We start from the raw sequence: 22777 nt of genomic DNA on the forward strand, positions 1-22777 counted from the left end.
AGGCGGGGGGGCGCATATTTTTTTTAATCCCATTCATAGAAAATTACTGAGAGGAGCACAGGTCGGGGTGGCAACCAGGAAGTAGATTTGCTGAGCGCTTCTCTGTGCCAGGTGCTATGACAATTGCATGTTTTGTTTTGTTTTTTTAATTTTATTGAAGTATAGTTGATTTACAGTGTTGTGTTAATTTCTGCTGTACAGCAAAGTGACTCAGTTATATGTACATATATTCTGTTATACATACATATATTCTTTTTCATATTCTTTTTCTTTTTTTTTTTTTTTTTTTTTTTTTTTTTTTTTTTTGTGGTATGCGGACCTCCCTCTGCTGCGGCCTCTCCCGTTGCGGAGCACAGGCTCCGGACGCGCAGGCTCAGCGGCCATGGCTCACGGGCCCAGCCGCTCCGCGGCATGCAGGATCCTCCCAGACCGGGGCGCGAACCCGGTTCCCCTGCATCGGCAGGCGGACGCGCAACCACTGCGCCACCAGGGAAGCCCTCATATTCTTTTTCGTTATAGTTTATCACAGAATATTGAATATAGTTCACTGTGCTATACAGTAGGACCTTGTTTCATGTTTTTATTTAATCTTCATAATCCTGGGATACAAATAATAATTCCATTTTACAGATAAAGAGACTGAGGCTCAGAGAGAATAAGCCATTTCCATAGAGTCACAGTCTCTGCATGATGATAATCATAGTGAGACCGAATGTATGTGGCAGACACTGCTCTGAGTGTTTCATTTTCCTGTATCTTAATTCACCTGCAGCAGTTCTGTGAGATGTGGGTGTTGCTCTCTGTGCTTTGTAGATGGGAAGCTGTTAACTAACCATATAAAGCTACTTACTATTTTTGTCCAAAAAAATAAAACTAAAATTTGAAATAAATTATTTGGGAAAACTTTTCAGGGAGCTTTAGAAGAAAAAATAAAAACTGCCAGTATATGGAAGTTGTCTCCTAACCTAAATATTTCTCTTCTTCTTTAGCTTTCCATTTCCTAGAAATGTATATGCAGTGTGGCACTTAAAATGTGTAAGAACTCTGCTGTACTTAAAATGTGTAAGAATGTGCAAAAGTAAAACAATGGAAAAAATTCTGAATGTGACCTGAGAAGGCCATGGATAAGAAGAGCAGCTAATATATGCAGCTGTCTCAGATCATATTATGATAAAGTGTAGGGAGATTGAACTTCACATAAATACAACTGGGTCTGTTTGTTATTTTTGTGAGTTTTTTTTCTTTTTTTTTTTTTTGGTCAGCTGTGGTCCTATGGTGTTGGATGCTTTAATCAAGATTAAGAATGAAATTGATTCTACCTTGACCTTCCGAAGATCGTGCAGAGAAGGTAAGCATTTCCTTCCCTGTTGTTAGGCTTGGACACTTTTGTTCTGTTTCCCAAAAGAGGCCTGGGCTGGCCAGAACTGATACCAGAGGATACCTGGAGGATGGCTGCAGCACTCTGCCAGGTGACCTTGCCACAAGTCACACTTCCTTTTCTTAGGCGGAAGTGTTGGAAATTTGAACTGTGGTATAAGTTCTGGTTTCTAAGTTTGCTTCCCTTCAGGAGCTTTCACTTGCATGGTTACTGCTTCTGGCGGTCCCTGTGAGCTGCTGCACCCTTCAAGGACCAGCTCAGATATGCTAGCTGGTCACCGCGGAGCTCGTTCTCTAGGGGGGTTAGTGGGGAATTTCTAGCTGGTGCTCGTGCACACTTAACACTTGTCCAACAAGCGGGACGTGCGTCCCCCTTCCAGCTCCAAGCATTACACGTGCACAGAGCAGGTGGTCAGTAGGAATGTTCTGGATGGAAACAGCGATTCCTACAGTGTGCTGCTGATTCCAGGCAGTGTGCATACCGACATTCTTTAATAGCTATGTATTGATTTTATGTACTAGAAAAATATAATTACTAATGACAGTGTAACAGTGATAGAAATGATTTTTAAATATGAATTTAAGGTAAAATGAGTTGATTTAAAGTACACTCCTAAGTAATTGTTCAGATGGTTCTCAGGTGTGGGAAAAATCACATGGGGTGCTATGACGGCTAACTGATCCTGATGGCTGTGGAACACAGACTGTGCAGACGCCATTCTGTGCACTTTACGTGAGATAGACAGGTGCTGTTACCATTTACACTCAGCATACCTGTGAAGAAACTGAGGCCCAGGGAGGTTAAGGGACTTCTGAAAGGACACAGAGATGGTGAGTCGGGAGCCAGGACTCAGCCAAAGTTGTCAGATTCCAGAATTGCACTCTCAGGTGATACACTCACTGGCCGGGCTCGGAAAACCTGGGATAAAACCAAAACAGGGCAGCTGGGGCCAAGACCAAGGGCTGATCGAACTTTCTCCCTAAAATAACCTTCCATAAAAGAAAAAGTCGTTATAGCTATTGGCCCATCGCTCTTTATCTGTGTTCTGCTGTACATCTCAAGCATTTAAAGTCCTACTTCTAAGACATCTGTTTTGATTCAGCTAATCTTACAGGATTGGATTCAGTGTAGCAGATGCTAACGGGTATGATAGTTTGGCTGAATCCTGCTGTTTAGGGAACATTCTGCTGTAATTAAGTACCAGCCTTCCCACATAAGTCCTGACAACACAGGAAACAGACGCTTTTCAGTAAGCTTCCCCATAAAACTCTTTCAGAGCCAAGAACACAAGGTGTGGCCCATGTGGGCAAAAAAAAAAAAAAAAAAAATGAGGCAGAATGATATTAATTGCGGCTACTTTTGTTTCCCTTGTAGTTTGTGAAGAGAATTTCCAGGGGAGCCTTTTTAAGAGATGTTTCCTTGGATTTTTATTATTATTGTATACCATTTCTTATAAAAGCATACTGCTCTGTTGGATGCCAGGCTCACATAAATGTGCTGATAATATTCGATCTCTTGGGGAACTGTAGTATTTGCTTAAGATGGATATTTGTGTCCTATTACACTTTTATTAAGATTAACGGGAGAGGGAGAGAAAGTGATAACCCAGTCCAAGTTTCACAAGTAACCACATTTCTCCAGCCTAACTACCTTCAAAAAACAGTTTCAGAAGAAGTGGTAGCAGGGGCTTAGAGTGCGTAGTCATTTGTAACTCTTGAAATACCTAGGAAATTCCATACACAGGAAATGAGTCCAGGCTAAGAAAAGTCTCGTTTCAGGATCCTTGGTCAGCACCTTATTTTGCTTACTTTGGTTTGGTTTCACATTAGCTCATTCTCCTTGAAAAGTCAGTGCTAAGGCAGCTTTTGTGGGTTTCATGTCCCCAGTGTAGGTTTTGTGGAGACAATAGAATGAGATCTGTCTCTGGACAATCTGTATCCAGGCCTCAACTTTAAGATGACCAAGACAGTGTTGATTTATTTTGGGGTGTTATATCTGTTAAGAGTTTGAGTCCAGGGAATTCCCTGGCTGTCCAGTGATTAGGACTCTGTGCTTTCACTGCCACGGACCTGTATTCAATCCCTGGTCAGGGAACTAAGATCCCACTAGCCTTGTGGTGCGGCAAAAAAAAAAAAAAAAAAAAAGTTTAAGAAAAATAGAGTTTGAGTTCAAATAACAGTGACTTTAAAAAAAAAAAAAAAAAAAGAGGCTGGTTTTTCTCTCAGAATACATGAAGCAAGGAACTAGGACTGGCGTGGGCCCTCCGTGATGCCAGCAGCACCCCAGGCTCATCTGTGCTCCAGTGCCATCCTGAGCAGATAGCTTCCAACCTCAGGGTTGCCTCCTGGTTTCACAACATGGCTTTTGGAACTACAGCCCTTAGATCTACATTCTAAGAAGAATGGGAAGGAGAAAAGGCAGCGGGCACTTCTGCACAGGTGTATTCCATGTCAGTGCTGCTCCTGCTGGTAGAGTGAGGACAGTCTGGAAGGGAGAATTGCAGCTGGGCTGCCTGCAGCTGGGTAGGGGAGTGTTAACTGTGCTGTGTCTCAGGCATCTGCGGCTCCTGTGCCATGAACATCAATGGAGGCAACACTCTCGCTTGTACCCGAAGGATTGACATCAACCTCAACAAAGTTTCAAAAATCTACCCTCTTCCACATATGTATGTGATAAAGGATCTTGTTCCTGTGAGTTCCTGCCCGTGTGTGTGTGTGTGTGTGTGTGTGTCTCCCCACCTCCCCAGCACCTCCCGCCCGCTTTTTTTTTTTAAGGGGGGAAGGAGCTATGTGTGTTGTGCTATAGTTCTTCAGGGCAGGGTTTTTTCCTGTCTTGAGTTTAGTTAAGGAATTTGAATGGCAGAAGATAAATGGCCTAGAAGATCGTCCAGCAGCTCATTTGGTGAGGATTGCTTGGGAATAACAGGGCACAGAATTTTAGACTTGGAACAGTTTCAGAAATGAAGAATTTGGCCATAACAACAAAGAATTCATGTGGCAAATATCAGCTGGGAATGCAGCCGCCCTTATGTGTTTTAATTTCTACCTCCCTATATTTGACCTCCTTCCCTTTCCCTGACTGCGTGTTTTCAAGGGCATCTGGGGAGAAAGGACTGTGGGATTGGAAAGTTTCCCAAGTGGGTGAAGGAAAAATTCCCTAACCACGCTTACATGTGACCATTTCTCCTTTCGTGATCTTTGCACGTATCCATGCCAAAGGAAGAGAGTCGGACTACTGCCTGTCATAGGGCTGGTCACAGGGCTGCCCACAGAAAAGTGGGCAGTGTCCCAAAAGTGGGATAAGTAGGAAAGCTAAGGAGTGGTGGTGGAATCTGACCCATTTCTTCTTCTTCCTCTTAACCTCAGGATTTGAGCAACTTCTATGCCCAGTACAAGTCCATTGAGCCTTATTTAAAGAAGAAGGATGAATCCCAGGAAGGCAAGGAGCAGTATCTGCAGTCCATAGAAGATCGTGAGAAACTGGTCATTAGTCCCTGTTCATTGTCTTGACTTGAGGAATTTTGTTGCAAAGTTGTTTGCCAGGAAGTGGGGCTTAGGGGCAGAGGGGATGGGGGGCACAGCATGAGATGATGCAGAACATTCAGCCTCTTCTGGAAAGGAACTTCAGAACCATCTGTCCAAGGGTTGGACACCCATCCTGTCGGGGCCAGGTGGGTAGTGAGAACCTAGGAAGGGCCCAGAGAGGACCAAGGCCCTGGAGTGCTCTGCCTAGAGGGGCTCACTGCTACCGTGTTGCCAGACATTTGTCTTTTTCAAAAGAAACCAGTATGTAGATTGCCAGGTCTTGAAAAGTTGACAGCTAAATCAGAGTTACTGTTTAACCCTGTGGGCAAATAAAACACATGCCGGCTGTTTGCAGTCCCGCTGCCACCACCCTGTTTGCAGATAGGAGTGAGAGAAGCCGATAGCAACACTGGAACTAGAACTTTGTGCTTTCCTGACACCACACGTCTAGTGACACGGTGTGGGCTTGTGAGAGGCCCACTCACTCTTGGAGTTGCTACCCCTGGGTACAGGCTATGAAGTGTCTGAAAGTGAAGGGGTTATTAGCAAGCTTGTAGTCTCTTTCTCGTGTACACTTCTACCTCCTCTAAGAAGGAGGCACGCACACTCACTCCCTGCACACTTGGTGTCCTTTGGAGAAGAAGAATTGGGAAGGGGACCAGATGGAGATAGGTCCCAACATCATACCTACACGAGGGAAGGACTCATGCTGTCTCAGGGTCACCACTTCATTCGTTTACACGACAGTCCGTTAGCAGACTGAGCACACCTCAAGGGCAGGGGCTGTGTCTTATACCCCTTTCTGGATCCCAGGATCCTGGCATGTGCATGTGCTATCTTACCTACAAATATGAGTTGTGTGAATGAATAAATGAATTCTGCCTTTTAGGTTTGGGGGAACATTTAGCCCCTCTCCTCTTCCCCATAAAATAGTAAGAAAGGAAGGTCCTGGTAAGAATGCCCAGCTCTGTCATCGTCGAGATGTTGAGGGTCAGCGTGGTTTTGTTGTAATTCAGAGCAAGCAGCTGCCTTCTCTTCCAAGAGTTTCTTGCTCTCAGGAGATAGCTCGGCCCCAGTTTCTAACTCCAGGGAGTCTGACGCATCCCAGGGTCCAGGTTGGAACTGGCCACCCTGGCCCAGCTTGTCATCTCACAGTCCTCAGGTGGGAAAGCTTGTAGCTTATCAGCATCTCCTTGATGTACTCTTTTTAGGGATTGGAGGGTTCCCCTGAGCATGTTTTCTAGGTAGTCAAAATTCACTCATTTAAATACCAAACATTTGCTTATTTAGCATTTTTCACTTCTTCAAATTAATATTGCTGAACCTAACTTCTTTTCATGATTTTAAAAGCCATAATAATGCTCATTATAGGTGATTGGAAAAGTGAACTAATTTTCAAATAACCTATAATTCCACCACCCAAAGGTAATCTCTGTCGACAACTACCCTTTTATAAGTAAAGAATATGACTATCGTGAAGGCTCTTAATCCTGTGACCTTATGCTTTCTCGACAGTGGGGCCAGTTTACACTCTCACCAGCTGCCTGAACAGAACATAATTTTTGTTGAAGCCTCGTGGTTACAATCATGACCATCAACCCTGTGTCATCTGTTTTCAGCTGTCACTCCAGATGTCAGCGTGCCCTCCCGTTTTGCGACTTTTAATCAGTTTCTGTTGTTCCCCAAATCAGAAAGTCCAGTTAGAACCGGTTGGGCATGTTGAGTCAGTGTTGGCAGTGTTAGAGGAGGGATTCCAGAGTCGGGCCGCCTGGGGGCCCATCCCAGCCCTGCCGTTCGCAGCTGTGTGACCCTCGGCAAGTGACCTAACTTCTCTGAGCCTCAGTTCCTTGCCTGTAAAATGGGAACCTCATAGCACTCACCCCAGGGTTATTGTGACTGTCAATTGAGGTAGTCAGTAAGGTACATGGTGCTCAGTGCTGGTTGGCTGTTTAGGATGACGTTGATGTTCCTATCGAAAACTTGAGGTGTCCGCTGAGCCAGGGCAGAGGCTGGTGTAGACTCTAGATGCCTCAGCACGCAGGGCCTTTTTAATGCTAGACGGCATTTGAGGTGGTAAGTTCTTTTCATGGTTTTGTTTTTTTTTAAGATAAGTGAGGGGTTATTTAGTAAAGGATGAGTACACTGTACTTGGACTTAAGAACTCTGGGCTCTAATCCAGCACATGTCTAAATTTCAATTCCAAGATCTTTTTTATGAATCTGATAAATCTCTGCAAACCACTCCTAGGATTTTGCCAAGAAAGCTCACGTGCGAGTAGGCACTTTGTTCGTGCACTGACCCCAGACTTCACATTTAATCAGCTCAGGACACGACCATCTCTTCCATGGTGGGCTCCTGATTGCCCTTTCTCCCCGCACAGGACGGGCTCTATGAGTGCATTCTCTGCGCCTGCTGCAGCACCAGCTGCCCGAGTTACTGGTGGAATGGAGACAAGTACTTGGGACCCGCGGTTCTTATGCAGGTAAGGCGCTCCGTCATTACTGCAAGAGAAATGGAAACCGATGTTCTGAGGGCCGATGGCTTCCTTCTTGGGCATCCATTACAAACGGTAATTGGTTGCACCACCTTCACTTGGCTTCCAGTAAATCTGGGGCTTCATCTGCAAAATGCTTTCATTTAGTGTGGTGAGGGCCACGCCGAGGGACGGTGGCTGCGGGTTGGCACACCGTGCCTTGCAGATGTTTCAGATGTTTCCCTGTGCTGCTGGCTCTTCCCTGCCCACTTGCCCGCTTTCCCCGGACTGCGTCTGTCAGAAGGCTCCCCGTCTCCCTCGCACGGGGTTTTTAACGTGGAAGCAGGGGAGAGAGAAATTTCGTTGAGCGGTTACCCAGCTGCGAGGTTGGGAATTGTTTCCAGGCTAGTGAAAGCCTGCAGTGCTGGGCTTAGGGGGTGCTTGCAAAGAAAGTTGTGTTGTTTTTCATTGTCTGTCACTATATGTGTCGTTCACTGCAGACAGAGTCACTGTCTTTGTTCCCAGAAAGCTCATACTTTTTAGATTTGTGGTCAGTGCTTTTCATAGACTCTAAGCAACTCAAAAAAAACAACTTCTTGTTTCTCATTTTCCCACAAAAAGAGAAGTTCTGTGGTTGTGTGACCAGTTAGCAGTACTGATTGATTCCTGGCCAAATTAAAGATTGAGTAATGAAGTACATTTGTAGCTGGCGCTTGTACCAGTGATCTGAGTTGTTGGGAAATGTAAAAGTGGTGTCAGTAACACTGCTGGAGCCGGCCCAGTAATCAGGAGCTTAATCAGTTTTCAGCTGGCTGATATCAGGCTTCTGGGATGGATATGCTAATCAAAAGAATCAATAAGAACAAATATTCTCTCTGTGCAGGTCTGTTAAGTTATCAGTTCACTCAAAGGCAGTGGCTAGGTGCTCTGAAGGCAGTTAAAGAGAGTCAAGGATACCGTCCCTGCCTTCACTCATTCATGTTCTAGGGAGGAAGCTAGTGAGCAACATGAAATCAGTAGACGACAATGCCTGATGGTATATAATTAAGCACCAGCGACCAGGTGCATGTGGTTCAAAGGTTGGTGGGGCTCATTAGTCAAGGTGATCAAGAGATGTTACAAAAGAGATGGGAGCCTTTCCTTGAAAGATGGCAAGAAGTGTGGAGATGGCTTCCAAGCTGAGAATTCCTGTTCCTCTGTGCGCCTGGAGCTTTGAGTTGAACCAGAGGGCTGCTCTGGCCAGTTAAGGTGACAGCTCAGCCCACCAGTCCCCGGTTCCCCCAGGCCTATCGCTGGATGATCGACTCCAGAGACGACTTCACAGAGGAGCGCCTGGCCAAGCTGCAGGACCCGTTCTCTCTGTACCGCTGCCACACCATCATGAACTGCACGAATTCCTGTCCCAAGGTACGCGGCTGCGGCCCCCCGCGCGGCCCAGCACTGATGTGTGCTCGTGAGGAGGCAGCCGGCGGGGAGCAGAGAGCACCCTCCCCTCCGTGTGAGCCTGGGGGTGTTGGCGCTTAGTTGCGGGGCACAGGCTCACTCAGGCCCCCTTGAGAAGGGTTTTCAAGTCGGGTTCACACGGGCCTGGTGGGAGTCAAGGATGCCACGAGGACCCATGAACAGGAACCTGGGTTTGCCCTGACTTTGTGGGAACCACGGGAGGAAAGCCGCCTGAGCACAGGCAGCTGTGAGGGCTACATTCCCTCTCCGGGCCCCAAGGTCTCTGTGTGGCAACATGGCTGCCGGTCCGCTCGGCTCCCTGGCAGCCAGCCTGTGCTTTCTCCTCTGCGTGTCTTTCCTCAGTCTCGGAGCTCCTGCTTACTTAGCTTTCACTCCCTCTTCCTGTTCATACTTCCTGCTTCCTGTTCGTATTCACCCTGCCTGCGGCTTCAGCATCCGCCTGGCTTCTCTCAGCATTTCTCAGCTCACATTCCTCGGAGGGAGTCTCCTTGGCCCAGCTTAGCTTTCCACGGCGCAGCCCACGTCAGAGCTGGCCGGCCAGCTACCGTCAGGTGCCAGCCCTGGTCCCGTCAGTGGGCGGGGAGCAGCCAGGGCTGCCCTTGCAGCAGAGACTGTGGGCAGAGCAATTTCATTTTAAAGGTGCAGTGAGTAAGCACGCAGCGAGATGGAAAACTCTAGCACGACCAGTTAGCAGCTTAAAAAAGAAAAAGAAAAGGCAGCACATCTTAACAAACGTGAAATCCAGACTGGGTAATTCCACAGTGTTTCAAGGGCCCCCCCTTCCCCTGCCAGAGTGCTTCTCACGTGACATCGGCACTGGGGTGGGCCATGGGGCCCCGAACAGTGCGGGAGAGCTCAGGCTCCGCATCCTGCTGCCTGCATTTCTACCCAGGCTCTGCTCAGCGAGCCTTGTGGCTTCTGAGGCAAGTCATGCCACTGAAGTGCTTAGGACAGTGCCTGGCACAGAGTAAGCACTTAATGGGACCTTCTGTTTGTTTGAGCCGGTCAGGCAGAAGACAGCCTCTCCGAGGCTGGGGCCTGGGTTGTGTATTTCTTCAAAATCTCCGCAGGGGATCCTGCGGTGCGCTCCTAGGCGTGAATGTTTGCATCGCAGAGGACAGCAGACAGACCAGACAACCAAGGACAGACTTCTCTGTGTCCTGCCCTCCCCTTCAGTAAAGCAAGGGTGGACACTGGGGCTGTGAGGCTAGACATAGGCCCAGATTGTTTGAACTAGAAGGGACCTCAGAAATCGTCAAGTGCAGCCCCTTTTAGGTGGGGAAGCTGAGCCCATGAGCGGGAGTTGGGGGTGGGGGCATCTTGCCAAGGTCACTCTCAGGTTGGGGGCAGGGCAGGCCTAGAAGCAGGCCACCCGCCTCCCAGTGCCTCCTCCCTGCGCTGGGACTGGGTACAGTCTGGTTACTGACTCTAAATTCCTTCTGATGGGGCAGGTACGTACACGGCTCAGCGTTCAAAAGGAAATACTGTGGAGGGCCTTCCTCCTTCCCCAGCCCCAGCCCCCTCCCTGGTGGTGGTATCAGCTTCCTGTGTGTCCTTCCAGGGATAGTTTGTGCTACACGCAAATGTTCCACGTGTCCTTTGTCACAGTGTCTACCTTTTCTCACTTAACGCATTTCGGGGATCCTTCCATATCAGTCTTTTAAAGAGTGTCTTCTCTTTCCCTTTCTGTCTCTCTGAAGATCTTTTTTCTTTTTCTTTCTTTCCACACTTTAATTTCAGAGTTAAAGTTGTCCTTCTAAAATGAGGGGACCCAGGACTTCCCTGGCGGTCCAGGGGTTAAGACTCCATGCTTCCACTGCAGGGGGCACGGGAACTAAGATTCCGCATGCCGCTCAGTGCAGAGCCACATAAAATAAATAAATTAATTTAATTAAATTGAACGAGGGGACCCTTCACTAGCCTCAGATGAGTGCTTGTCTAATTTTACCAAATATTTGGTGATCTCACTTCCTGCTTCTGCGAGACTGGCCCCACTGGGTTTAATTGCCATACCTCGCGCAGGACAGATGTTAACAGCTGTGAGGCCAACTGCAGCTAATCCAGTGTTGTGGGCCACTTAACCAGTGGTGCTGAGGACGGTTAACAGAGGCTCCTTTCTCCCACATACCTTTGAGGGCTTGCAGATGCAGATTTCTGGTGATGATGATTGAATGATAATGGTAGTGATGTGAAACCTTTAGAGGTCACTGGCAAATTTTGACACTGTAGTCATAGAAGAGATGACTCTTCCTTGGGCTCGTTGACCTGCCACAGTGAGCCTCACCAGCAGGAATTCAGTGAGACAGGGCTCCTGCCAGCGAGAGCTGGCCGCCTTCAAACGTCTAAGAGTGGAAACAGAAGAGCGCTCTTAGCCCAAACCCCTGGGTATTAAAGGACTTGATGTGTAATCACCGTGCTTTGACCAGCTAGGTCAGGAGGTCCTGGCTCGCCCAAGGTCATGGGGTTCTTCCATTCAGTTTCACTTACCCTTTGGTATTGATTCTCTTCTCTTTTTTCAAGGGGCTGAATCCAGGGAAAGCTATTGCTGAAATCAAGAAAATGATGGCAACCTATAAGGAAAAGAAAGCTTCAGCTTAAGTGTTCCCATGCTAAACATGTCTGTAACCGGCTCAGCTGAACGAAATTTGTGTCTAATCTGAGTTCCTTCAAAGGTCTCGACTTCCCACAAATACAGCATGTATAATAAAAATTTTAATAAATAAATGTTATTCTACTTTATTAACAAAAAAGCAAGCCTGTTCCTCGTACTTGCTTCAGTGGGATGTGAAGGTGCCAGGAGGAGGAGTCCTTGCCCTTGAAGAGGGGGCCAGGCCTCTAGAACTGAGCCACCATTGGGGGTGGCTACGATGGGGACAAGCATAGAATTGGTGTCACGAAGGACCTGGGGCTTGTTCCCAGCTTTGCCATTCACCAGCTGATGACACTGGGCAAGTCCCTTCTCTTTGCTACTCCATTTGCCCATCTGTAAAATGGGATTCCTAGCTGTGCCACCCTCAGCCGTGAACAGTGGCTCGTCATTATACGGCATGCCAGTTTCTACAGCTTTCAGTATTAGAATTACTTCAAACCAAATCTTGGTAAGTCTTTTTCTGTCTGGTTGAGGCCAGGTTACAGATACCTCCAGCACAGCTATAAACTCCAGTTAGTTCCACAAATGACCTCCAGAGACCTCGCACGGGAAGCATGAATTCCCACCACTGCTGCCTTGGCTCTGACGCTTACGACAAAAGCGGTAACACCGAAAAAGCAAACGGTGTAAAAGTTTGTCAAGTTAAAAATGGAACCCCCCTAGGGGCTTCCCTGGTGGCACAGTGGTTGAGAGTCCACCTGCCGATGCAGGGGACACAGGTTCGTGCCCCGGACCGGGAAGATCCCACATGCCACGGAGCAGCTTAAAAAAAAAAAAAAAATGGAAACCCCTTAAACTCCCCAAGTTTGACATCCCCTGTTGACAGTTCACACATTTCCTCCAGACCTTTATGTCATTACAATGCGCAGCATATGTAAAGTTTTTTTCCCTTCAAAAATAAGGTACAAAATACTGATATTAGCAACTTTCTATTTTGTCTTTTTTTTTTCATTGTGGTAAAATACACATAAAATTTACCACCTCAGCCATTTTTCAATGGAGAATTCAGTGGTATTAAGTACATTCACGTTATCGTACAACCCTCACTCCAGTCTATCTCCAGAGCTCTTTTCATCTTGCAAAACTCAAACTCTGCCCATTAAACACTAACTCCCCATTTCTCCTCTAGCCTCTAGCCACCATATTTCTACTTTCTATTTCTGTGACTTTGACTACTCTATCTCATATAAGTGGAATTATATGGTATTTGTCTTTTTTGTAACACCTTTCACTTAGCATAAAGTTCTCAAGTTTCATCCCTGTTGCAGCACGTGTCAGAATTCCCTTTTTAAGGCTGAATAATATTCCATTGTATGTATGTGTCATATTTTGTTTATCCATTGATCCGTTAATGGACATTTTAGTTGCTTCCATGTTTTAGCTGTTGTGAATAACAGCAGCTTTCTACTTTTACCCCACGATATACAAGGGCCTCTGGTGCTACTAAAGATCTACCTGTGTGTGTGTGAAATTTATTTTCAACCTTAGCTTTTTTAACCACTGGTTTCTTGCTCTGTGGCGTAGATGCATCATTACTTATTTACCCATTTCCCCTGCTAATGGACATTCGGGTGGACCCTATTTTCACTCTTAGGAATACTCCCAAGTCTGTTTTTAAGTTGTAGCATTGAGATCATCCTGGAAACAAAGGCTTTTTGTATCAAGAGGCTAAGAAGAACGTCTGACTCACCAAGAATGAATCTTAAATGAGCATTTCTGGCTTTAAAAGGGGATGGTTCAAAAGCACTAGTGTCTGGCGTTGTGAGAGGTGAGGTGCTGGGGGTAAAGGTGAACAAGATTTGTCCCCTCCCACCTAGGAGCCAAGTTCACCAAGTAAAAAGGAACAAACATTAAATTATTAGAAATTTAGAGAACACAGTCTTTGCCCTTATGTTAGCATCTCAAAATTCTTGGCCACCTCAGTAAGACAACACAGTACAGAGTCCTCAGATGTTAAAGCTCCAGATTCAGAAGTGAGAACTGGAAAACCCTCAGGGAGCCCTCCATACCGGGGCTGGGAAGGCAGTAGGGCGAAATCTACCTTCCAGGTCTATTCACACCTAATTGGTTTCAGACAGCCCCACGGAAGTTCGCATTCCTTGGGTTCATGGGTAATTTGACTTTGCTTCTAATCACTAGACCTGTAGGGAGAAAGATGGGTTTTTTTCTCACGACTAATTTAATGGCTTGTAAAGATGAGTTCTGCACCAGCCAGCTTCCGAGGAGAGGCTGGGGAGTTGCCATTTCAAATCAGCTTCATCAGATGTCAAGTTTGCAACTGTAGGTCACTCACCCCATTTAAACTCGAGCTAAATTAGAATATGTTATCAACTGATAGTTTAACTTACTGCTTATTTAATCTTTCATTGGATTGCAGGCAAATGTTCTATTTCACGTCACAAAGACTTTCCTAATAAAACTGCAGGCTTGAGCAGAGAAAGACTGTTTTGTCCTTTATGCTACTTTTGTTCTCTGATAGTGTCCAGACAATGTGCTTGCATTCACAAAAATCATCCTGTGGAATGCTTCAAGTTTCTCTAGGGCTGAAGCCAGCCATCCCTTCTTACCCGGTCTTTGTGCAAGTTGTTTAACCTCTGCGCCTCTATTTTCGTATCTGTAAAATGGGAATTAAGAGCATTTACCTCAGAATTGGTGGGTAAAGTCTACCTAAGAATAAATGTGAGTTCTCACCAAAAAGAAAAAAAAAAAAAGTAAATGTGTGAGGTGTGGATGTGTTAATTGATGAGGAAAAAAATCCCTTCACAATGTATATAGATATATCAAATCATCACATCAGACACTTTTTTTTCTTTTTTTGGCTGCGTTGGGTCTTCATTGCTGTGTGCGGGCTTTCTTTAGTTGCGGCGAGTGGGGGCTTCTCACTGCGGTGGCTTCTCTTGTGGAGCACGGGCTCTAGGCGTGCGGGCTTCAATAGTTGTGGCTCACTGGCTCCAGAGCGCAGGCTCAGTAGTTGTGGCTCACGGGCTTAGTTGCTCCGCGGCATGTGGGATCTTCCTGGATCAGGGCTCGAACCTGTGTCCCCTGCATTGGCAGGCGGATTACTTAACCACTTCGCCACCAGGGAAGTCCACGTCATACCCTTTAAATATCTTATGATGTTGTCAATTATACTTAAGCTGAAAAAAAAAAAAACTTTAAAAATAAATTCTTAACATATATGAGTTTAAAAAATAATAATAATAAATGTGAAAAGCATCTAGCTTGCAGTTGAGCAAATGCTCCATAAACTCAATTTAACTGATTTGTCTCACATACCTACTGTGTGGAAGGCTGAATCCTACTACAAAGGTGATTAATTTCCTGTGAATTCGCTGGTGGTCCGGTGGTTAAGACTGCACGCTCTCACTGCTGAGGGCCCGGGTTCAATCCCTGGTCAGGGAACTAAGATCCCACAAGCCACGCAGCACAGCCAGGAAAAAAAAAAAAAAAAAAAAGTGATTAATTCCCAGCTCTCTGGACTTGAAAATTGGTGTATTTCCGACACAGCTGGCTAGAGTTAGAGACCTCCTGTTCAGAGGATGGATTATCTGTGCAAGACTAAAAATGCTCATTTCTCATCTCCCACATCACACTGACTGCTGGGTGCCAGAGGGTGTGCCGCTGACTCCCAACACACTCAAATTCTCTTCCAGCCTCCTCCTTGCCCGGGAAACTATATACCAGACAGACTGCTGAAACTGCACCTTATGTGTCTAGACAGCCATAATCTTGTCATGGGGTTTGTCACTAGGTGAGAAAATCCCTTTTGTTGCAAAAATCTAGTGAAACTAGAGAAACTGAGAAGTTTGGCAATGCTCTAGAATAAACCAGTACAAATTAGTGAATTCTCCAGCTTTTTGCCGCTCGGACTGTGACCCGAAAACTGGGTTTACCTCTTGGTAGGTGTCGAGCCAAAAGACACAACCAAGCCAAAGATCAGGAGAAGGAAGGACTTATTCTTTGCAGCAAGAAAGGAGAACACCGGGGTCTCTCCCAAAGCAGTGTCTCCCCAACAGCAAAATTGGGGAAGTTTTAAGCTAAGAGCACATACCTATTCGTGAAGGGGCTTGGGCGGTTGACAGAGTCCAAGCTTTAGTTGATTGAAGTCACAAGGGTCAGAAAAGGTCAACATCATCATCCCTCAGGTTCCAGTTGATAGGGTGGCTGAGCATTTCAGGCTAATCTTCACCACTGAAACAGAACTGGGAGTCTTTACAACTGATATCTTTGCTATTGTTACTTCTCTTGCCTGATAACAGTCGTCTATTCTTTTGTCCCCTTAAGATCATTAATTACTGAGACCTGTTCTAGGGCAAGCATTGTGGCCAGGCTTAGATCACGAAAGACGGCTTCTCCTATGTCAAGAAAGCCGTGCCTGGTTTTCTTTCTCTGGGTTCTCCCTACCCTACCTGGTTGCAGGACCAGGCATATCATGTCCTTCCTGTGGGCCTCCAAGGGAACAACAGCCCCAGAAGGGAATCTCCTCCGTGGGTCCCAGCCCGCAGATGACTGCAGCCCAGCCCACAGACCGCCCAGATGACCACAGTGAGAGCCGCTTCCCCAAAGGTAACCCTGGGCAGAGGCGAAGCCTCCCACATCCTCTGGTTTGGAAGGAAGCTTCCTCTGGTCTCCTGCCTCATGAAGACCATGGATCAAGCGGCAGGTGCGGCTCCTTCCCAGATGGCTCAGAGGATGGAGTCTCTTAAATGCCAAGTAGCAATATGAAGAATGAGGGATCAATCTTGCGATGCAGTCCCCAAGCCCCCTGCTTTTATGAAGCTTCTAGCCCAGCACCAGGATCTCAAGAAAGCAACTGGCTTCTGCCAAGTTCCTGCCACCCCATTTCATCTTTCCAGCAGCTTTCATTTCACAGATGAGGAGAGAGGCTCAGAGAGGGAAAGTGACTTTTTAAAGCTCACACAGCTAGACAGCAACTGATGCACATCCAGACCCAGGTCTCTCTGGTGCCAGAGCCCAGCCACTTGCCACTGTACCACACTGCCTCTTGGCAAGGCCATCTGAGCAAGTCATTTATACAAACCCAGCCATCCCGCCTGCCATGGAAATCAGGGTTCCCCTGGTTAAGTGGTCTGCCAGACATCCAGCTAAGCCCTGGGGGAGGAAACAGGGGCTCTGAGAAGTTCAGTAGGCTGCCCTCACTGAGGCATCGGCAGAAGAAACAGGTCTTCTCACCTGAACTCAATGAAGCCAGCCCCAACCCCCAGGTGGTCAACCTGCTCCACCAGCAGTCTGCCCCAGCTGAGCGAATGGCTCCACCACCCCCTACCTGCTCAGACCAAAAGCCAGGGAGGAGAGGCATCTTTGATTCCATTCCTATACCTCCACCTCCCAGGCACCAGCAAGTCCTGCCGATATGTACCCTTTTATCAAGTGTATGTATGGAGTTCTTGGTATGGATCAGATACTGTCAAGGCCTTCCCTGCTTCCCCTCTGGAGTCTCTCCCCCACCATTACTCTCCATCGCAGCTCTGTCTCCTTCCAGCCCTTTCCACCACAGGTTACTCTGGAGTTTTCCTCTGCTGGCCTTTGGCTGCTCCCCATGTCTGTTTGTTCACCCTCCCGTTCCTAGCTCCTAGAACAGTGCCCGGCACTGCAGAAATTCATACTGGATACGTGATGATGGCTCAAGCCCAGTCCTAGCCTTGGCCCTAATGTGATCCTTCCCTGGTTTGCCCCAGAGCCTGCGGTCTCTGATCCTTTGGAGATCCTTAGTCCAGAAGCCATCAACCCCAGGGTCAGGGGACACCTTGTCTGTGCCTGTCGCTATGAGGTAATGTGATAACACTGCATACAAACACGAGGTCTTGGTGCCCTTCAGGGGCTTCCCTGTTCCCACCTGTGCAGGCTTGTCTGCGGCCATGTTGTGAGGCTTCTGCGATGGGGGTTATACCTCGGCTGTTTCTGTGGCATTTTAGTGATGCACAGAAGTGCATCACTGCAGTGCCTCCCTGTGTCCACACATATCCCTGTGAGACGTATCTGAGCCTGTGAGTCTCTGGGCAGGCGTTATCTTCTTTCTTGGACATTTATGCAGCAGAGCCAGGCACCGTCCCAAGTGCTTTACATGTTTTTTTCTCTTGTGGGACTCACAACAATCTATCAAGCAGGTATTGCTAATGTCATCGTCCTCCTATAGGTTAAGAAATGAAGCCCAGAGAGGTTAAGTGGCTTGCCCAAGTTCACAGAGACTACAAGAGACGGACCAGCTTGAACCAGCCATGCATTGTACTTAACAGCGGGGGTGGGGGCTTGCCTTACCTGTTTCTAAGTGTCACACTACTGGGTATGTGTGCATTGTCTCTAAGTATCACCTCTGTGTGTGAATCTGTGTGTTGTGTCTGTGTCCTGGGAGTATAGCCTCTGTGTGTGTGTATCTATGTGTGTGTCCGAGGTTGTTGTGTACCTACCTGTGTGTTTGTAACAAAGCTGTCCTGAGTGTCCTGCCCTTGTGTGCGTGTCTGAGAATTGTGTATCTCTGGGTCACAACTCTCTCTTTATGCGAATCTGTGAGGAGTGGGAGGGGCGTTGTGTACGTGTTTGTGCATCTAAGGGCTATTTCTCTGAGTGTGTGTCTATGTGTTCATGTGTCTGAGGGCTGTCCCGTCGGATTCCCTGAGTGTCCTCCTCTCTTATGTGTCGGTCTGTCCCAGGGCTGTCGCGTCTGTCTCTCGGCGCCCCGCCCCTGCGTGCGCGTTGGGAACGGCCTCGGACTACAAATCCCGGCAGCCCTCGCGGCGCGCGGGTGGACGAGGGGCTGCAGAAGGCGGGGCGGGGCTTGGCGGTGCGCAGATCCTGACTGCGGCACCTTCGCCGCCGATCCAGCCGCCGGGTCCTCCAGGTGTCCCGGGCCGCCCAGCCTCGCAGCGCCGCGCGCCCCCGGCCTTCCGCCTCGGCCCCGACTGCGGGGCATCGCGACGCCCGGGCCCGGCGATGAGCGCAAGGAGCCGCCATGAGCGCAGGTGAGCGCGCAGCCCCAGCCGACAGGAACCGGGCGCGGTCCCCGGACCGCCCGTCGTCGCACCTGTCGTGGGGGGACACCCCCACCGCGGGGGCGCGGGCCAAGGGAGCGGCCCCCGGGACATCCCCGCGCCCGTGCCCTCCCCCTTCCCAGAGAGGCCAGGAGCCCGGGGATGGCACCGCGCAGAGCCGTCCGCTCCGCGCCTTCCTAAAGCCCTGGGAGAGGAAGCGCCTGGCGCCGCCGTGCAAAAGGATAATCCGGGGGCCGCGGTGGCGGGGCGCGGGGACATTTCCCCGCGCAGTGACGGATGTCCAGGTGGGGGAAGAGACGTGGAGGCCGCTGCATCCAGGGCCTCTGAGCGGTTGTTCCTCTTGGCTGAATGAATGAATGGGGTTGGAGAAGCCAGGGCTCCTGAGTCCCTGGATCGGAGTGTCCTGGGGCACAAATGCCACTCCTGATCCCCTGAGTCAGGCTCCCAGAGCAAGCCTGTTAGCACCCCGGTCCAGGGACCACACCCTCCATGTTACCTGGCCCAGGCCCTGTGTCTGGAGGCCACCCTTTCCAGAGTCTAATTCTACCTGCTGCAAATGGTGCCAGTAGACCTCTCGTGTTTAGAAGGGTCTCATTTCCACGTGGGTCACTCAGAGCCTAGACCTCAGCCAAGGGCCACCAACGCTTGAGCATCCTCTCTGCAGCTGCAGACCCTTCAGTTCAGGTCTCTCCCTCCGGTCTCCCACCTTACTCCCCACCCTCCCCACCCCCCAACTCTAGGGTGCACCCAGGGTGAAGAAGGGGAAGAGCTGAGGAAATATGGCCCCTGGACTCCAGATCCAAAGATCGGGGAGGTCCTGGCAGATTATCCCTCACACTCAGCCTGGCCCAGGAGAGGAGCTTCTGGCCCCAGGAGAAGCACAGCAAGGGAGGAGGCAGCAGTGCTGCCCTGGGCTTCTGCCAGGTCATCAGCAGGAAACCGGTGCTTCCGCAGGAAACAAGAGGTTCCCAAATGCTCTGCAGTACTCGTGGCATTGCCCCAGGGCCGGGGCGTCAGACTAGGTTCAAGTCTAATCTTGACCACTCAGAGCTGTGTGACTTTGGACATGTTAATCAACCTCTGTGCCTCATTTTAAATGGGAATCCTAATCCATACTTTTGGAGAGGTGGCGGTGAGGATGAACTGAGAGGAATGTGTTCATTTAGACCCACTCATTTTCAGCTTCTCCCCTTGCAAGCTGTATGACCCTGGGCAAGGGATTTTGAAGCTGTGTTCCTCAGTTTCCCAAACTGTAAAATGAGATGATAATAGTCCCTCCCTCAGAGGGTTACGCGTGAAGATCAATCACTGTTATTCAGAAGAGCAATGCAGTCAGTCATTTGTGAAAGTATTCTCATCCCAAGCAGCTGGCCTGAGCTGGTGGTACCGGAAGAGATCAGACACTGCTCTGACCTTCCTGTGCCATCCCTGGGGAGACTGCAATGCGAATAGAGATAAACAAGCCCTTCTGAGTGTTTTGACAGATGTTCTGCAAGAGCATGCCCTGGGCTTGACCTTGCTGGGAGACTAGAGTGTTCCACAGATGTGACTTCCTCCTTCAAGCTCCCTTCCTCCTTCCCCAGGTTGACGGGGAGAGCATCCTTGTGAAATGATGGGTGTGTGATAGACACAAGGAAGAACTCCCAGAGGGAACATTGTTTAGGTCCTGGGGGAAGTGATCCAGTGAGGGCAGCTCCAGATGGTCTCTGGCAGGGCCCTTCAAGAAGAGGTTTGTTCCTCTGTACCTCCCAGCTGACCCAGAGGCAGGAGGTGGACACAGTGACTCTTGCACCATTGCTTCCATGCTCTGTTATGTCAGTGGGGTGTACAACCTTCATTCATTGGTTCATTCATTCAATAAATGGTTCCTGAGTCCCAGCCACATGCCAGGCACTGTGAGCAGGAGGGCAATGACACCTGTGCAAGCCTGATGTGTTGGTGTCCGTGGGGGGCGGGGGAGGTGGGCAGAGAGGATTTTGGAGTAAGGCCCCTTCCAGCTGCGAGACAAATTGGTGGGCACACTGCCTCTCTCAAGGCTCAGTTTTCTCATCTGTAAAATGGGATAAGTTGCTTGATTGTTGCAGGAGGAAAGCAGATCGGCAGGAGCAAAGCGGCCCACTGGGGTCAGCGCAGCATGCTGCAGTCCCATCCCCAGCACAGCTGCTGGCCTGAGGGTTTGAAGGCCCGGGGAAGAGCTGTTGAGTGCACACAGAGGAGCAATGGCACAGCTGTGGGTTTTCAGACAGGGCAATGGGAATGTACAGGGGAGCCTGAGAAATGAGTCAGAGCGGAAGCCACACCTCCTTGGCAGGGGAGCCAGCAATGCCCGCCTCTACAGGCCATGCTTCAGGAACTTCAAACACCCCATGTGCCAGCTACTTTGGGGTTATGATCCTAGAGATGGGAAACGGAAGCCTGGAGAGGCTGAGGCACTTGTGAGAGAGCCAGGAGCACAGTTACTGATGGGGACGACAGCGGTGGTGCTGGTAGTGCCACGGTGAAGAGCATGGACCCTACAGCTGCACTGCCTGGATCCACGTCCCACCGCGTGCTGGCTGTGTGGCCCTTGGGCAGCTTACTTCACCTCTCTGGCCCTCAGTTTCCTAATCTGTAAAATAGGGATAAAAGTAGTCCCCACTTCACCGTGGTGAGGAATGAATGAATCGATGTGTGTAAAGCCCTTGAACAGTGCCTGGCCTGTGTCAGCCCCCGATAGCCCTGAGGTACTCTTTTTGTTGTTGTTTTTGTGTTTTGGCCTCACCGAGGGCTTGTGGGGGACCTTTGTTCCCCAACCAGGGATCGAACCCATGCTCCTTGCAGTGGAAGCACGAAGTCCTAACCACTGGACCACCAGGGAAGTTCCCCCTAAGGTGCTCTTTTTCCTTACACCCCAGAAACCACCCGAGAAGAGCCCTAAAGGGGGTGAAACGACCCGCCCTGACCCACTCAAGGAGCAGGTCTCCAGAGCTGGTGAGGGCCTTCGGCAAGAAGAACAGCTGGGACTGTGGCCTTTTGAGGAGGGGACAAGAAAAGGGGTGCGGCTTGTTGGTGGCCAAGGTTGCCAGACCGGGTCAGTTGCCCTGAATGCCTGTTGTTCTGCCCCCCAAGACAGGATCCAGGGCGAGCCTCCCCCCGCCCCTGCACAACACACACACACCAGAGAGCTGAAGGGCCTCGGCTGTTTGTTGTCTGCGGGCTGTTGTCAGGAAGGGAAGCAAATCGTGCCCTGACAAGCCTCACCCACAAGCTGGACTGGGCCGGGGCCAGAGAGCAAGAGGGACCACCCCAGGGGACCTACGCTGGGGTCTCTGAGCCCCAGGGCAGAAGGCTGACCAGGCCTCCTGCCCTCTGGCTTTGAGACTTTACCATTGGCCAGACACCCGGATGGTTGAGAGCTACAGGCTTCGTGTGTATGTGTGGGAGCGGTGCATGTGTGTGAGTTCCCCAGAGACCAGGCCCTTTCTGGAGCTGCTGGCAGCTCCATATATTTTCTGAGTCACCCAGTGGACAGGGGAGGGATTGACCGTGGGTGGGGCTTGGGTTAATTTGGGTTTTGAGTCATCTTGTTTGAAAGAGGCCTCAGGCAGCACAGGGCATATGCCCTGTTCTCTGGATGTGCCCACATTGGCCCCCAAAACACAAGATCTGGGCGCTGACTTCCTGGCTCCACCATTTACCAGGGGGCCTTTGTGACTCTGAGCCTCGGTTCCCTCATTTGTACAAATGGGAAATATAAGAGTCCCCTCCCACATCGTGTTGCCAGAGGGTTAAATGAGCTAATTCGTGTGGAGGGTTAGAGCAGCTCTTGTCACCTGGGAAGTGTTTAATGGATATTGGCTGTTCTTATTATGGTAATTACCATAGTAATTATTATCACAGTCCTTATGTGGAGATATGGGGGGCTGCGATAGGACAGAACAGACTCTGCGTGGTCTGATGGGAATTAAAACCCACCCTGGGACTTCCCTTGTGGCGCAGTGGTTAAGAATCTGCCTGCCGATGCAGGGGACACGGGTTCGAGCCCTGGTCCAGGAAGATCCCACATGCCCCGGAGCAACTAAGCCCATGCGCCACAACTACTGAGCCTGCACTCGAGCCGGCGAGCCACAGTTACTGAGCCCGTGTGCCACAACTACTGAAGCCCGTGCTCCACAACAAAGAGAAGCCACCGCAATGAGAAGCCCACGCACCACAACGAAGAGTAGCCCCCGCTCGCTGCAACTAGAGAAAGCCCGTGCGCAGCAACGAAGACCCAGTACAGCCAAAAAAAAAAAAAAA

The 22777-nt window shown here is 49.3% G+C and overlaps 2 protein-coding genes across 7 annotated transcripts in view; both read left to right on the forward strand.

Annotated features, from left to right (window-relative positions):
- Positions 1-1152: 1152 nt before the first annotated feature.
- On the forward strand, positions 1153-11581 carry SDHB (succinate dehydrogenase complex iron sulfur subunit B). The gene is made up of 6 exons (XM_028487793.2): positions 1153-1348; positions 3932-4068; positions 4744-4860; positions 7283-7384; positions 8660-8782; positions 11360-11581. The coding sequence occupies exons 1-6, from the start codon at positions 1168-1170 to the stop codon at positions 11435-11437; spliced, it is 738 nt and encodes a 245-aa protein (XP_028343594.2). The 5' UTR covers positions 1153-1167; the 3' UTR covers positions 11438-11581.
- A 6714-nt stretch (positions 11582-18295) lies between these two features.
- Positions 18296-22777, forward strand: part of ATP13A2 (ATPase cation transporting 13A2) — a 22062-nt gene continuing 17580 nt past the window's right edge. For 3 of the 6 annotated variants that reach the window (XM_028487794.2, XM_024125733.3, XM_007114550.4), the window contains exon 1: positions 18296-18469. In XM_028487794.2, coding sequence (XP_028343595.1) covers positions 18460-18469 — 10 coding nt within the window. In that variant the 5' untranslated portion in view covers positions 18296-18459. The remainder of the gene's footprint in view (positions 18470-22777) is intronic. The other 3 variants (XM_007114548.4, XM_028487795.2, XM_007114549.4) reach the window with 1 other exon arrangement.

This window comes from Physeter macrocephalus, chromosome 3 (genome assembly GCF_002837175.3).
Source record: "Physeter macrocephalus isolate SW-GA chromosome 3, ASM283717v5, whole genome shotgun sequence".
NCBI classification, from domain to species: domain Eukaryota; kingdom Metazoa; phylum Chordata; class Mammalia; order Artiodactyla; family Physeteridae; genus Physeter; species Physeter macrocephalus.